Consider the following 16,365-nt stretch of genomic DNA (forward strand, 5'->3'; position numbering starts at 1 on the left):
TTCAGATTTGTTTTTTTTAAAGCAGCAAACAAATTCATAGAAACCTAAATTTAGGAAGTGTTTCTTAAAGAACCAGAGGAAAGCGAGAATCAGCCTATGTGCTTGTGCAAAGAGAGTGCTGAAATACATTGGGGTGGAGCAAGGGAAGGGGCTAGTGCTAATTCCTTCAGGCTGTTCTGCCATGAGTGCAGTGTGGCAATGGAAAGTTAAAATTCAAGGGCCACAAACGGGTGAAGTTTTGAATTCTTTGGTCCTTCAGTATAAGTTTTAAAACAGAGAAACTCTTTTACTCAAAAGGGAAAAAACATGCTTTCTCTGGCCTGGAATTTTCCTTGTACCGCCCCTGGCCTAACCACTGTGCCCCCACAGAGACTGGGGGCAAATATCTCTTCCCCCTAGACCCAACAGCTCTGTGTCACACCACGACTGGCAGTCCCAGCGAGACAGGCAGAGCTGCCATCAGGGGACAAGCAGCATCTGAAGAGAAGGGACAAAGAAGTGCCCCTGGGAATCAGATGCAGTCATGCAGCCAGGTGTCAGACAGTTTTGAAAAAAGAGGGTTGGCCAAAGGCAGCATCACCCTGAACAGTCCCACAGGGTGGTAGGAGAGCAGATAAACCACCACGCTAATAAAAAGTGTTACAAACCAATAGCCAAAACAGGCTGATCAGCTCTGGTTCTTATAAATATTAAAGACCTGATTCAAGAGTTTATTTCCTATGATTTAAGTTAGTTACAAAAACTTTTTAGTAAATTTTTATCTTAACTGGGCTTTTTCCCCCCCTCCCTCCCCTTTTTTTTGTTTTTTATTTTTTTTCTAAAAAAGAAATGTTCACGTATCTTAATAAAAGGTCTTTCCTTAAGATCAGACCAAGGCAGATGCGCTGCCCCATGGCACAGACATTCAAAGGCTATAACCAAACAACATAGCCACAATAGTCACTCAACAGTGTCTCTCCATAAAAAAAAAATTTAAAAAAACTGATGCTAGTTACAATAAAATACACATGGAAAAAAAGCATTTTTACCAAAAAACCCAAAAACAAGTTAATGGGAAAAACATAAAAAAGAACTACACAGAGCTGCACTTAAGAGATCATCTGGGAATGCATATTAACGCCTTCCATGTAAAGGAAAGGTGGAATTATGGAAGCAAACCTAATTATGTCTTTGCATTAAATATGAAGCTTTCTGAGAGGCTCCGGTAAAAATTCAGTTTTCCTACAACAGTGGGCTGCTGGAGCTTCCAGTGCTTTTCCAGGCCAGGGATGAATAGCACAGGCTGCATCCCTGTGCAAAATAAAAACGTTTTAAGTCAACTGAGTGGCCTTTTGGTTGAGATCCCAGCAGGTTACTGCAATCCACCCGATGTAAAAATCCAGTGGACACACTGGTAAAGAAAGTCACAGGAAAGCTCAGCTACTGGACAGGTCTAAGCTGGTGGCATTTCTTTGTCATGCTGGACTTTCTCTGTCACCACAGGCATATATGGTCTCTAGCATAAGGGCTTCTGGACCCAGCAGTCCACAAACCATCCTTGAGGTGCTGACGCTGGCAGCATGGACTCTGTCCAACAAAAGTGTCCTCAGACTAACTGGAATTGTTTCATGCATTTCAGTAGTGACTATGAATGGGATCCGTGTTGCTAAAACAAAATTAATCTGGTCTGAAACAGTAAAAAGTCTCTAGACAGCCACCAGATAAAGCAGTGCCTGGAGAGAACTAACTTCTGCATCTGTATTTCTTTCATAAAGGGCTTTAGCTGACACAAAGAAATAATTCTAAGGCTGCTCAGACCTGGAACATGGTAGCTGTATCAGCAATGAACACTAGTCACTGAATTTTGGGGCTTGGCTTGCTCTAGGTCCAATACATTTTTTTCCCTCTTTTCTTCTTTTCATACAAATATACAAAGAGTGTAAAAAAATTTAAAAAGCGAACTTTGCTGATTAAATGACAGACAAAGTTCCTGCACATTCAGAGATCGGCAACGTGAGGCCCACCAGGCAGGCACCCAGCAGAGCTTCCATCAGGGAGGACAGCTTTAACCAAGCTGGGTCAGTGAAAGAGCAGGGAGATCGAAGACAGGAACAAGTCATTTCAATCCACCTCGATCCTCCCTGTGATCTCAACTCTTCCTCTGGAAAGCACATGGAAGCCCCTCTTGCCCACTCTAAATCCTTCTGGAAATAGTCAAAAATTTGTTATCACCTAAATAGAAAAGAGGAGAAACACAGACTCTTTGCAAATGGCCCTTTGATCTGTATTAAAAACAGCTCTCAAAGTTCCTCAAGAGTTAGAATTAGTGGGGCACGGGTGAGGGGCAGTTTAGATACGGGATGTAAAATATTAAAAAGTGCTCTGCAACTAATTTTTGTTTTATGTGTGTATGTGCATGTGTGTGCATATATATACATACACAAACATGCACATACACACACATATATACATATATATACACACATATATATATGTACACATACATATATATGTACGTATGTATAAAGTTAAAAAGTTCTATACGATATGATTAGAACAAGTGTCCTTGGAAGGTCACGACTGGAGAGAGTGGGGCCTGTTGGGATGGCAGATGGGGCACTCGCCCTCCTCGGCGCACGTTTCACACAGCACTGCGTGTTGGCACGGTAACACCACCCGGTTCTCCTCCTGACACTTAAGGCATTTCACTGACTGCATCTGAAATACCGCCTGCAAGAGAGGGGGACAGGGCAAAACATAAGCATCAAAGTCACAAAGCAAACGGGCTCCCGTTCTGCGCTACGCAGTGTGGGGAAGGACTCGCAGCTGTCTGCCCATTCAGCTTCTGAAGCAAAAGCAAAGCAGCACAGCATGATGTCTTTTTAGGACCTTTTGGATCAACAGAGCAGCTTTGACTGACTTAAACTCTGTACTTCAGGCACAAAGCAAAGGCAGGTATTTCCCTGTAAGTTGGTTAAAACTCACTTTGGCTATATCCACATGGAATTGCTTTGATAGGCTTCTGATTTCTGGCTGTATGAAAGAAAAGGGAAAAAAGCCGCAATCTGCAGGAGCAGAGAGAGCAAAGTCCTGCCCTGCCAATCTCTAGCACTCACCTTATCGACTTTCTCCAGGTTTGCCCGCAGCTGTTTCTGTAGGGTGTAAAGCGAAGAGAGCGAGAGCGTTTCCAGGTCAGAGAAAGAACGCAGAAACTGAGGGTCCTGGCCTGTGTGGATCCTCTCCAGCTCCTCCTGCAGTTTCTTCACTTGCAGCTCCAAGGCTTCCCTCTGCTCCCGGGCCAGTTCACATTCCATGTTAGCTGTGTTGGCGCGATCATTTGCTTCCTCTGCCTCCTTTTTCCAAGCATCACAAGCCTACAAGTTCCAACAAAGAGGGTAAAAGAAGCAGTCTGAAAACTCGCTCAGCTTCCAAGAGAGAATACCGGGCAAAAATATCCATTTGCATACACTCCTCACCAGAGGCATGTTCTGTCCAATCTGCCCTGTTTCCAAATTCTGAAACATCCTTGGAGCTTCGCTTCAAAGCGCCGCTCATTCCAGATACCCCATCTGGCTGGGCTGTGGTTCTACAGATTTGGCTCATACCATTAAGGGGATGAGCTTTGCATACCAGCAAATTGTCATGGATCTAAGTCAGCTGGCAGGGCTAAGAGCCTGACAAGCACTTCAGTATCTGTTATGACACCTGGCCTCGCACTTCCAGCATCTGAACACATCAGACACAGAGATTCAGACCCTCATTCCAAGGCAGAAGGAAGAATAAGAACAGTCGAGAGAGTCTGTTTGTAAAACCTACAGCTGTTCCCATCACCTCAATGTCTGGAAAGTTTCTCTTTAAAGGCTGACACCCTCCTACTCCTTTACACTCCCTAATCCCTCTTCCTAGGAGTTGCTCAAGTACCTGTTTGGCTTGTTTCCAAGACTCTTCCCACTGCTTTATTGTGCTGTTGGCTTCATCCAGTTCTTGTCGCAGCCGTGCCAGCTCCGCAGCACCTGGACCTGACAGAAATGCAGGTGAGGTACTGGGCGAAAAACTCCCCGAAGCAAAGTGTTCCCATATGCTGCTGTTCATCCCATTTAAACCTGTTTCACAGGGAAATAGAGAGGGTTATGTCACAGGTGCTGGCAGTTTCCCCATTTCCTCCCTACCCTTGTGAAATCCAGGATTTGAAAATGTGTACATAGCAAAAAGAAGATAATCTTAAGAATTACTTTCATCCCCAGGACACAGGAGTCTATCACAGAGGGACTTTAAAGGGGAAGTTTCACACTGTCAGGCCTCATCTTTAATGATACAGGGAGGGCCCAAGAAACTGAGTGGGGGCAACTTTTGAACCAGGCTGTTTTTAGAAGCATTGATTTTAGAGCAGAGCTGACTACCAGCTTGAATCCCTCTTCTCATATGAGAACCTCAGAACTACTTACTACCTTCCTCCTTTTCTGGGCAGCACAACCACCAGTGTTGGTGAACAGATTGGTTCACACAGCCAACCCAGGTGGTGTTCCTCTCACACTATATATCCCAAGAAAACTGCTTTTGTCTCCTCAGCTTGGTGCTTAGAAAAGCAGGATTATTTCCCAAACAGTGAGACTAAAATGCACCATTCTCATTACTATTTGCAGATGGAAGAAACAGCACTAACTGGAAAACCCTGTTTATAAACAAGTGGAGGCAATAGTATATACACCAGCTCCATCCCCTGCAGAGATCTAGCAGAAAGCTAGTGATTGGCACTGGAGAAGACTAACTAACCACTTCCCTATTTTAGCTTGTTCAAATAATTTGTCTTTTCAGGAAGACATTTAAGGCTTAGGAGACAAAGCAGTAGAAAAACAGCTGTAAACAAAAGTGGCTGTTTTTCGCAGACTCCCAAGGTTTGTACTCTTTTAATAACAAAAATATTTTTACTTAAAATAAGCATCCACACTTTGCACTCAGGGGAGAACTAGCAGGAAAAAGCTCATATTGAGACAGAGCTACTGAGTGATGTGATTACTTTTGCATACAGACATGCACCAGTTCGATGTAACAGACATTTTCACTTAGCGGTGCTCACCACTGGGTGTGGACATTCCTAAATCTAGTTGCATTTGTTAATTCTGATTTTACGGCAGCTGAACTGACTGTGTCTGCAAGCAAGCCCTGGGGCCAGTAGCCTCTCAGTGAGGGCTAACCCAATGCCACTTACTTCTCATTTACTGCCAGCCAAGACACAAACGGTTACAAAAAAATACAGCTGAAAAGAATAGTAACTTGTCTTCACTAAGGGCTTAGGTGCATTAAGAAGTAATTTAGCAGAGCAAGAAGGGCTCTTCACTGGCTCAGGCCACATAGCACAGATCTACGTCAGCTGCTCTGAAGCACGCTTGGTTGAGAGCAAGAAGTTTTAATGGAACCTCAATTCACATTTTGTTTTTCAAGCTCCAATTTTCTTGAAAGGGAATCTAGCACTAAGCAGGATGCTGGCAAGCCACAAATTCTGACATAATGCTGACCAAGCTTATCTTGTCGTTTCTTTTTTGCTCCCTCTTTCCACCTGCTGTTCTTATTTCATACTGGAAGTAGCAAGGCCCTTTGGTCAGGAATGCCTTCTCTGCAATTTTGCATCTTGCACAGTGGAAACTAGCCCAGGACTAGGTATTTTTAACTCAACTGCAATACAAATAAGTAATAACTACATGCACTACACACTAACTTATGTGCATCAGCAAGTCACATGGAATGGATAGATTCCAGATTCCCAACTGTTGGGTTACTATTTAAGTATCTTACCAAAACCTCTGCAAAAATGGTTTTGTTATATTGCAGAAAAACAGCTTTTTTCTTAAAAATCAAGTATTTAAATTCATTTGTGAATTTCCTGCATTTCTCTGGCTTTTTATTTGTATAACTACATAGTCAAGACAGTTGTAGCTAACTTGTTTCTTCTGAAATTAAAGTCAGGCCTTATCAGCAAGTTTTCCTTTTCTTACTGAAACTGGGATGAACAGCCAGCCCCAACACTAATTAATAGCACAGATGCCCTCTGATGTCTCTCTTCTTATTACAAGAATTGTAAAAGCTGTTAAAGCCAAACAAATAGCAATTGCAAGGCATGGAAGCATGGTTTCGGCCTACACAAACAAGGGATGCAGTTACACAGATAAGTGCATGCAGAAATAGATTACAAAAGCATGTAATCATTTTATCAGGTTAAGCTGAATATTAAAGATTAAAGCATATCTCAATTTTGAAGAAGCATTTACGTCTAATATCAACAGAGAGAACTAATATTTACTAACAGAAATAAGCAGAGGCAGTGTCACTGTAGTCTTAAGCCCAAAGAAGTTTGCTGCTCCAGGAAACCCTGTGCCTGGATAATAAAATACATTTGGCCCCTCAGTTCCCAGTTCTGCCCGATACAGATGAAGCTCCAAAGCAATTTCTCTTCCCTTCCCAGTCTCTCATACAGGAAACATCCTCAAGGAGGTGGGGGGACAGGAGCAAAGGGGCAAAGTCTGTACTGCAAAACCGTGTGCAGAATGCCAAATAGGAGAAAAAACCCACAATGACCCAAGTCTGTTCTACGAGCTCCCAGAAGCCGATAAGACCAACAAGTAGTCCCCAAGGGCAAACTGCAATCCCCACCTTAAATAAGCAAAGCTGAGGACCCAACTCTAAGTTTTTTTGTAAAGTGAAGGCTCAGCACAGCATTGTTCTCAGGAAAAGGCAGAACTCTTCCCCCTGAAAGGCATCAGAGCAAGTCACTTAACCTATCTGTCCCTTTTTCTCAGCCTAGAAACATTGGAAGTAGAGGGAATTGCTCTCTTCTTCACAAGGAATTAGCTGATTTTTGGTAAAGCAGCTTCTAGTACTGTTGCTGTTCTCATGGGAAGAAGAGATAACAAATGGCAGCAGTGAAATACATTAAAATTAAAGCTAACTTAAAAGAAAATACTTACATGGCACAGACAGGCATGTACATGGGACACACACACTGTGCATTTACCTAATGATCCATGAGAAGCTGATGTCCCCAGGAATGTGTTTTCTGATTGGCTTAAGTGTCCCTGGGGCTGATGAAGGAAATGCGATGAGAGGCTGACCGGTGGAGAAGGAGAGGCAGAGTGAAAGGAGGCAGAGCTTCCAAGGGACCCGGGGATATTTACAGGAGCAGAACTTTGCAGCAAACTCCCACCTGGACAAAGAACACACAGAGAGGATGGCTATGTGTGACCATGAAGTATGGGCCAGAGCACAGTGCAGGAGTTCAGAGCAGGTGTTAGCTTCCCTCTCTCCTTCCTAAGCCCCTCGGGATTCCCTCTGCTTCTCATCAGGTTTCATTCCCTTCTCAGCCTTTAAGAGGAGCACTGAAGCTGCTGTCCCATGAACCACGTAGGTTAAAACCCTCCAGAGTTCAATGGACCACTCTTTCATTGGCCAAAGCAACAAAAGGTTCTCTGAGCAGAGTGCTGTCCCTATCAGTCTAGAGAAGATGAATTTGGTATTTGGTGAAATACTTTGTAATGAAAAACTCACTTCTAAAACACATGCCTCTGCCTTTAACACTTCCAAACAACCTGTAGTGAGAAGACTATCATGCTGGGTCAGGTCAGGATCTGAACTGCTAAATATCAGTGACTAGCTTTAGGCATTTTAGACATACTTGAGTGCCTGGATCTATCAGTAATAAAAACCCTCCAACTAAACAAAAGTCCATCCTCCAAAGACATCACACTTCCCTTACACAAGAGGTCATTCTGTCTGCCATACACAGACTGAGGGAGATCTCAGCCCTGCTCCCCACTCTTTCCTGATCTCCCTTCTTAGACCACCAGGTAACAGCCAGACCTGATATGAACAGAGGGAAAAGCAGTGTGAAGGATCTCTAAGCCACTGCAGATGGGTAGTGGCAGAAGCAGGGCTATCAGCAAACATGCACAGTAAACTTTTTGACCAGGCTCCTATCTTTCACAGGGAAGTGGAAGCAATATCCTTTAGGGTCCCTTCACAGGTCCCTTCCTACCTCAATACAGCTCCAGGCAGTGTAGTTCCCTTGGAAACCTTCAGTCCACCAAAGTTAGCTCTCATTCAAAACCTGTCTTACACAGCAAGGGTAGCCAGAAACTACAATGACTTCCAAAAAGCTATGAGACTTTTTTTTTCCCCCTGGACACTCATTAGAGACAGGCAGAAGAGGCCTTAGCCTACCTCCACATATTAAAATGAGACAGACATTACAGGAATCAAATCAGCAGACCATGATGACACTGTGTGACAGATGGATAGCATTACCAGGTCAGTGAGTTTCCTGTTACTGCTAGGGAGAGTTTTCTGCTTAAGATGCAAATCATTATACTTTGGCCTGTTTTTAAAGGTATCAGATGCCTTCTAGAGTCTACTTGCACACTTTAAAAAAAAAAAAAAAAAAAAAAAAAAAAATCAAGCAAGTCCCATTCAGTCTCAAGAAACTTCCCCAAGACACCTGGGCCCAATGGCAAGAACTCAGCTCTGCGAGTCAACAAGGGCAAGCCTTCACTTCAAAGATGCTCAGCGGTTGCCAGAGTTTGTTATCATTGCTGTTTTAACCAATGTTATTTTGGGACTGGTTTTAGAGCTTTGTTGGGCTGGCTCCACTGAGGTGACTGGGCAACACTGCTTGGCAGAAGATAAAGAAAGCTCTGTTGCTTTCATGTACCTATCATGATGCCACTCGTGTGGGGCACTGTGCTGCTGTCAAATGTCTTCTCCAGGGCAGCCACTCCGAATTCATTCAGGTCCAGGTCATCCAAGGCAGACTCTGCCAGACACAGAGGTACCAATTATGTTATAAAGGACCAACAACTTCAAGAGATAGGATGGCCCAAAGAGCCTACATGCAGAGGAGCCTTTGCTCTCTATTTGTCAGTCTGCACGGCCCTACTCTCCGCCCTGTGCAACGCTGCTCTTAAATGGTTTGGCAGAAGTGTCACGGGCAGCTTTTCAGTTCAGGTTCTTTTGCCTGATCTGATGTATTTTTGCCTCAAAGTATTCCCAAATGTTACATGAAAACAAAAATTTGATGAAGTAACAGCAGTTCCCATAAGTCTTCCCCAAACTGCTCTTTCAAGTCTGTCTGTAATATGCAGTAACACTGGTTTATGACATGTCTGGGTCTGGCTTATGCTTTGTCCCTATTTTGCTGAAGAACCACTTAGAAAAGAAATATCAGTAGAAGGGAACACTTCAAAAACATCTCTGAGGTTCAAAGATGGGTAAAATAAAGCAAGCTTATGAATGCCTCCAAATGTTACATCTATTTGAACATGCCTCATCACTAATCATGATCAATATAATTCCATCCCACGCATGCCCACTCATTTCTATTATTATTGTTAACCAATTAGTGAGATCACCTCAGAAACGTCAGATTGGAGGGGGAAAAAAAAAAAAAGAAGGAAAAAAAAAAACCCAGGTGACCAAAAATCCTGTACCTATCTAAGAGGAGCAATTCCAGTCTCTGGACTCTTTTCTTACAGCCTCTGCCCTACACTCTAGGAAGGGCAAGTCCTTACAAACTACTTGGTAGTAGCTATAAAATTGTCATTTAGAATGTAAGGGGTTATAACTGTGGAAAATGCCCCTGTGATTTCCTGCCTACTCCAAGACCTCTTTGTCACTTTGACAAACCTAAAACTAAGGCCCTTTACACCATCTGACATTCTGAGTAAGTGGCTCAGAGGCCTTTTGTTGGTCCCGTGGGTGAATTTCATCCATAATGACCTGCAGAAAACATCAGATGTGTCACAGTCACAGAAAAAGCTTACAGCCTCAGGAATCTGCCAACACTGACAGAGATGAAAAACTGGAGTTCACTGGAACACCCATGCTATTCCAATTCTCATACCTGGTGATCCACGTCTGAGGAAGCCCTATTAGCATAAGTAAAAAAGGCAAAGTTACCTATGACAGACTCAACGGTGTCACTGGTTGGGTAGAAAGGAAGGGCATTGGCATTCATGCCTGGTATGCTGCTGGTGCCTGCAGGGCTTGGTGGCGTTGCAGCCAGACTGGAGGTGATACTAGAGGAGATGCTGGATGTCAGTGGGCTCCCCACTGGGAGAATACCCAGTATGTCCTGAAACAAGAGATTTTAAAAGGGAAAGAGGTAGGAAATAAAACATCTTTATAGAAGAATCCCTTCAGAAACATGCAGAAATGAGCCAAAGATCATCAGCAAACCTGTTCCTGCCTGCTTCCAACCTGACAGATGGCTGATGCTACTACTGGGCTGGGGGTGGGGGAGAGATTAACAGCTTTTCTTTAATTTCTGCCAACTGTTCTCTGTTCCATGTCCCCCCCCGCCCCAGTATTACAAACATCCTTCAGGCTTCCCCAGAATTAACTCCTGTGACCCACAGGTTGCATGCAATCATAAGGATGGATCACACAATCACTCACTCAGACTTAGTTCAGCCCACGACTTAGAACCTGATATTAAACTCTTTGCCAAATCCTTGAACTTAGATGACTCCAGAGATCCATTCCAGCTCAATTTTCTGTAATTTGGAGACTCTCTCCAGCATGGTCCAGGCCTATAAATCTATCCTGAATTCATACAGGTCTAGCCATTCACAAATAACATCTTCAGCAAATCATCCCATCTTCATAAAATAATCACTCAAGCTGAGCATCCCTAACAGTGTCCGGACTCCCTGCAGAGTTGTCTGGATCCACAGAGATTTCTCATGTCCTTGTCTGTGGTGGTGTGAGCACTGAGCCAAGTTCAGAGCCCTGCTAGCGGTACCGTACCTGTTTGGGCTGTAACAAAGGTTGCTCCTGGCTCCTGTGTTCCAGTGAGTGTGACTTCATTTTTGCTTGCTGCAGTAAAGAAACAGAACAGAAGATAAGTAGAGGGATTAGCAGCGAAATTAAAAATGGCTGGCTGTTGGCTTTGGAGAGGCCGTGGGAAACACAGTCCCTTCCTCTCTTACAGTTTGCTCTGGGCACTAGAGAATTCAGAGAGCAGGAAAGCATAGCAAGCTGAAAACACTCTAAGTAATTTCTTTTCTATACACCAGAACGTCACCCCTAGAGTTATGCAGACTTGTCACAACTACATTTGGCTTCAACACTGCTATAAGTCCTCCGCTAGCACAAAGGACATCTTAATTCAGTTTTGGTCTTGGTTCTTATTTTGCCTTGCTATAAATAATTCATCAGCCCTACTAGTATCTAAAAAAAAGAGCCAGAAATAGTGGGAGGCATACTCTACTTTTTAAGTTACATAAACATTTTTCAGCTTTGGGAAAATAAAGTATGTAGATTATGTTTTCCCTCAAACGTTTCCAGTTCCCAGCTAGGATTGCAAAGTAAAATATATTGATAACTAACAAATTTTAAAAGCAACATCATCAAAACTGACTTAAAAAAACCCCTTTTCCCCATCCATTAACATCAAGAGCTCAAAGCTATAAAATGCAAGTGAGGTCAAGGCTGTCTGGAACTGCAAAACTGTATGAATGCAAACATACATTTAGAATTCCACTATTCAGCTTAAGGACCTTCCAACACTATACTCTTAACTGACAGCAACCCTCTTGCCTCACAACATCAGTCAATTCTGAGCTACAATAACCAGAGGTGGGAAGGAAGTGGCCCCATGAGCTCGTCAGGGCGTAACGGTCTGTGCTGCAGGCCCTGCTCTGCTCCTCCCAGACTGCTACATGCTAAGGCACAAGGAGATCAATCACACCCTCCGGGCACAGAGGGGGAGACAAAAAAGTGCTAAGAGTCAGGGCTGCTTGTTTACTCGTTCTCCAACCCCCCAAGTCCGATCCAGGGACATATTCCAGGCATAAAGTCTGCTCGATCGTTTTTATCACAAATGCAGGCAGTCACCATCTCTGCAGGGGAGATTCGGGCATGATGTACAACAGCAGTGCATGAGACACCACACTGACCTGAAGTGATATGCCTTGACTTTTTGGCTTAAAGAGCCTTATGAAAAAGATAAATGATTGCTGGAGAGGGATGACACATCCAGACAGGCAAAAGAGCAGCAGAAGAATTCATCCCTTGATTTTACTTAATTAAATAATTTTCTCTGCTCAGCTGTATGCCTGTGGGCAGATGGGGAGGTCAAAGCCTGGCAAACAGGCAGTTGAGATATGGACACAAAGATCCTTCTGTGGTGGGTACCATTCTCTCACGCTTCCCTGAACAACATACAGTGCGTTTACATACAGCAAAACTACCACTGAACCGATCACAAGCTTGTTTTCCTTTGTGTGCAATAGATGCATTACATTAGTGCATCTGTGTGTGTCTGATAACACGCCTGCTAGATTATCCAACACATCCCTACCCTGTTTGACACTCATCTGAACACAAAATGTGCTATCAACAGACGTCAGCAGCTAAAGTGAAGGCATACATGCAGCCATGTCCCGTCCCCCCCCCCCAAGAGGCTTCCTGCCAATGTAGCTAGCTGGCTCTGGTGCAGTTAAGTCTTACTTGGAAGGCGTTTTTTCTTTAAGGAGGAGAAAAACTGAACATATCTCTAAGCTAGTCTCAATTCCCACTGCCTTGAATTCATGTAACACCAGTGAAAAATGGGACAAAACAACTGTCACCACTAAGCCAGTCTCCTTTAACTCTGAATAACATTAAGAAGGGCATACATCAAGACAGAAATTCAAAGGGCAGGCTGAAATTCTCCAGCTCACTCTGCTGCAGTCAGGAAAGAAAACAGGGGACATAAATTACAAGTGAAGCTGACTGTTTTCTGACCAGCGTGGAACAAACCTACTGTACTTTGTGTCAGGACTTAGAAACACCTCCCGGTCGTGGCACTCAAGTCCTTCCAGTGCAGCCAGCGTTTTTCCAGCTTGCTAAATCTTTTGGGACTCAGGAAAAGTATTTTTAGCTTTAACTGCTGGCTCAGCCTTACCACAAACTATGTGGAACTTATTAACACAGAAGGTGCATTTTTCAGTCTAATAAGATAGAAACTATTCGTACTAATTTTACAGAGGAAAAATGACAAGCCTATTGCAGAGCTGAGCCAGAGTGTCTCTTAAGTTTTCAAATATGAGTGAACAAAGTTAAATACCTAATTATTGGTTTAATTTACAGGGTGTATGAGAATCTCTGGTGCCCGCTGCAGCCAAAGGGAATTACAGAGGATTTTAAAAAGTAAGTAATTACAGATTAAAAGAAAATTAAATCAGGACAGTTATGAGACACCTAATTTTGTCTGTAGAAGCCTAGCACAAGGCAACTGTGATTACTTCCATCTATATCTTAATAGCTATTCATTCCAGTCATTTAACAGAGGTTTTTGCTTAAAGCCACATGAGAAGCTACCTGAATACAGTATCTTTGTAGCACAGCCTGGACTTCAGACATAAATGCTCATCATCTGGCCCTCCTTTTAAAAGTCCTATTCATGCTCCATCCCCTTTCTCCTTGGCTTAGGCTTGGTGCCCATTTTCTCCAAAGCAGGGCCTCCCTGGCACCCTGCCTCTGCTGGCAGGAAACAGGGGTTCTCTCAGTCCTTCGGCTTTGGGTTCACTCCTCCTTTGCACCAGAGGCAATAGAGAACGAGCACATGTTTTTTCTTTTGTTTCTAAACAACTGCTACAAGCTGCTGTGCCTGCAAGAAGTGCCAGGATCACAGCATGGTCTGCTCTTTACCCCCAAAGACGTGTTGCATCAATCTGCAATTTCCTAAGCCACATCCACGTGAAGCAAGACAATGGAAGCATTTACAAGAAAGTGCACATGCACATAGCTTAATCTGTATTTGTCACTAAATCATTTTAATTAGACTAAACAGTGTTCAAGACTGGTCCTACTGCAAAGTTTGGTCATATTTTCCCAAAGTTGTAAAAATAAATAAAACAAACCCTACAGAGTCTGCTTCTAAATCCAACTACTTCATGCAAGATCTTGTCTGGACAGGATATTTCCACTGGTTTCTCACAGCAGTGCAATACTAACGCAGCAGTATAAGCTTATTAAGGCTAACTTCTTTAATATTACAGACGAGTTTAAATGTAGCCAGGTTGAAAGCAGCACTTGTCATCTCTGTTTTCAAGCAACATAGACCAGGCAATTTTATTCCTTTCTACATATTTTTAAAAATGAACTTGTAGGAAATACTTTTGCAGGCACCTCTTCATACAAGTAGCTATTCCTTCCCCTAAATTGAGATGTTATTCTATCACAATTACAAACCCAGTGAGGAATAAAAATTGAGACCCAAGCTCTGGGTTGAACTCAGCTGACTTGGAAGGGATGGTGCAGAGAAACTATTTATTAATTGTAACATCAAGAAAGGAAATTCACAGTAAGAAGTTGACTGTGGAAAAGTTCATGTGTGGTAGAAGAGATGGAAGAGACTGTTCTAGGCTTAGTGAGCAGTCTGAATAAGGCATGACACCAAGAAGGAGAAGACTGAGGAAGCAGTAAGGCAAGACTGGGATATCCAAAAGGGATAAGAGGGAATGATATTAGAGATGTGGGTTGGGTAAGATTGCAGAGTGTTCTTCAAATGAGAATGAGGAATTCAAACTTAATACAGAAGCCACAGGAGAGGGAGTCAAGGACCAGAATGATACACTCTGAGAAGCAAGAGACAACTAACATGACATTTCTAAACACTGGAGGAATGAATGGTGAAAACAGACCAAGTCACAGAGATCAAGGTAAGAGTTTGGAGTGAGAACAGAGAAGGAAGGATGAGTTTCCATGAGACAATACAGCAAAAGAAACAGCAACTCTTGGCAAGGACCTAAATAAGGAAAAAGAAAGAGCAAGAAGTGATATGTGGGATGCTACCCAGGGTCAACACAGGACAGAAGTTGTGAGGAATTAGGAAAACAAGCAGCAGCTCAACTTCTACAAACTGAGTGTGTAATGGCAGCTAGGCAGACAATAGATGTAAGATGGAAGAGACTGGAAGGGAGGCTGAAAGCAACAGCAGAGATCTGACAACTGCTAATGAGAATAGTGCCTTCTCATTTTTGTTTCTTGAGAAATAAAAATACATTCAAGCTAGACTGGGCAATATCTCATTCTTCCTCATCCCCCCAACTCTTCCAGCCAATATTCCCTACTAACCTGGCATTTGAAACTCTTCAAATACTCGGCCCCCACCTGATCTTCTCGCTCAAACCCCGGTGCTTTCTTGTAGCTGCCGGCTGCTGTTACTGAGTCTGGAGGAAAACCAATAGTCTCCAAGCTGTGTGGCTTTCCAATGGCACCAGGAGGAGACCCACATATATTAGATGGGCTTCCGAGACTGCTGTTCCTACAAAGAATCTAATAGAAGGGACAAGTGTCAGGAAAGCACAGCCAGTCAGTAGCAACAACTCGAAGAGGAGAGGCATCCCACGGAAGAGCTCATTCACTTCACTGTGCATCGATTATACTGACAGTCAACACAAGCATACAAGCTTCCAGTAAACAGTAATTAAGAACCACAAAAAAGCTACAGCAGATACTGGATTTATACAGTCCCACAATTATGGTTTTATTGCCATTACTTTGTACTGATTTGCAGTCTTATAAAAAACAATCTCCAGCTCTAGTGACATTTATTCTTTCTGAGGCCTCTGATATGACTGCTCAAGTTTCCAAGCCTGACCAAAACTCTCTTTACTTTCCTTAGGCTACAGTGGATCCTGTCTGCACTCTGAGTAGTCGTGTGAAACCTGGAAAGGTGCTATGGCAGTCAGAGCAACCAAGGATATCTGAGCTACATGTAACACTATCTTTTGATTTCCAGTTGGAAATCTGAAAGTTTTAATGCAGGCACAAGCCATGTATCAACAGCTGCATTAAAAAACCCAAGGATTTCCAACAGTTCCATTATTTAGACTAATACCAGGGATCACAATCACATGCAACAAGGCTAGTTTTGCACTGTAGATGAAGCCACAGACAGCAGCAAAGGTGATTAAGATGAGTTTTAGAGAAAGCGCCTACCTGGATCAATACAGATAACCCATTTTTCTGGGACAAGAAATTGTTTGCCTGCACTGGCAAGCACGACTGTGCTTCAGACACCATTTAGACAGCTACTGCTACCAGATTCAAATGTGGCACAGTCTGGGTTGGCATTAGAAAGAAGAAGCATCCTACAATGTTTTGATTTTATTTTTATACAGACATTCTGCTGTCCACGCTTCCCTACAGTCGCAAAGATACTACTCACTGTGGTGGAGGTGGGGCTAGTTGGCAGAGTTCCTGATTTATTCCACACCTACAGTACAAATACAAAACAGAACAGGCCATGTGAGGCTGGCTGCTAGAGGGACCTTTTTCTCTGATTAATTCATCACGTAAAATGATCACCAGCAAAGCCATATTTGTTTGCAAGCTACATACAGATGCCCTGTG

General features: G+C 43.2%; 1 protein-coding gene across 7 annotated transcripts in view; it reads right to left on the reverse strand.

Annotated features, from left to right (window-relative positions):
- Positions 1-828: 828 nt before the first annotated feature.
- Positions 829-16,365, reverse strand: part of UNK (unk zinc finger) — a 43,007-nt gene continuing 27,470 nt past the window's right edge. Inside the window, exons 9-17 of one of the 7 annotated variants that reach the window (XM_074922149.1) lie at positions 16,181-16,228; positions 15,121-15,285; positions 10,771-10,839; positions 9,922-10,096; positions 8,678-8,779; positions 6,989-7,177; positions 3,901-4,082; positions 3,096-3,353; positions 829-2,709 (exon numbers count right to left, since the gene is read on the reverse strand). In XM_074922149.1, coding sequence (XP_074778250.1) covers positions 2,554-2,709; positions 3,096-3,353; positions 3,901-4,082; positions 6,989-7,177; positions 8,678-8,779; positions 9,922-10,096; positions 10,771-10,839; positions 15,121-15,285; positions 16,181-16,228 — 1,344 coding nt within the window. In that variant the 3' untranslated portion in view covers positions 829-2,553. Of the gene's footprint in view, positions 2,710-3,095; positions 3,354-3,900; positions 4,083-6,988; positions 7,178-8,677; positions 8,780-9,921; positions 10,097-10,770; positions 10,840-15,084; positions 15,286-16,180; positions 16,229-16,365 lie in introns of all 7 variants that reach the window. The other 6 variants (XM_074922151.1, XM_074922148.1, XM_074922150.1 and 3 more) reach the window with 6 other exon arrangements.

The sequence above is a fragment of the Athene noctua genome, chromosome 18 (genome assembly GCF_965140245.1).
Source record: "Athene noctua chromosome 18, bAthNoc1.hap1.1, whole genome shotgun sequence".
In the NCBI taxonomy this organism is placed as follows: Eukaryota; Metazoa; Chordata; class Aves; order Strigiformes; family Strigidae; genus Athene; species Athene noctua.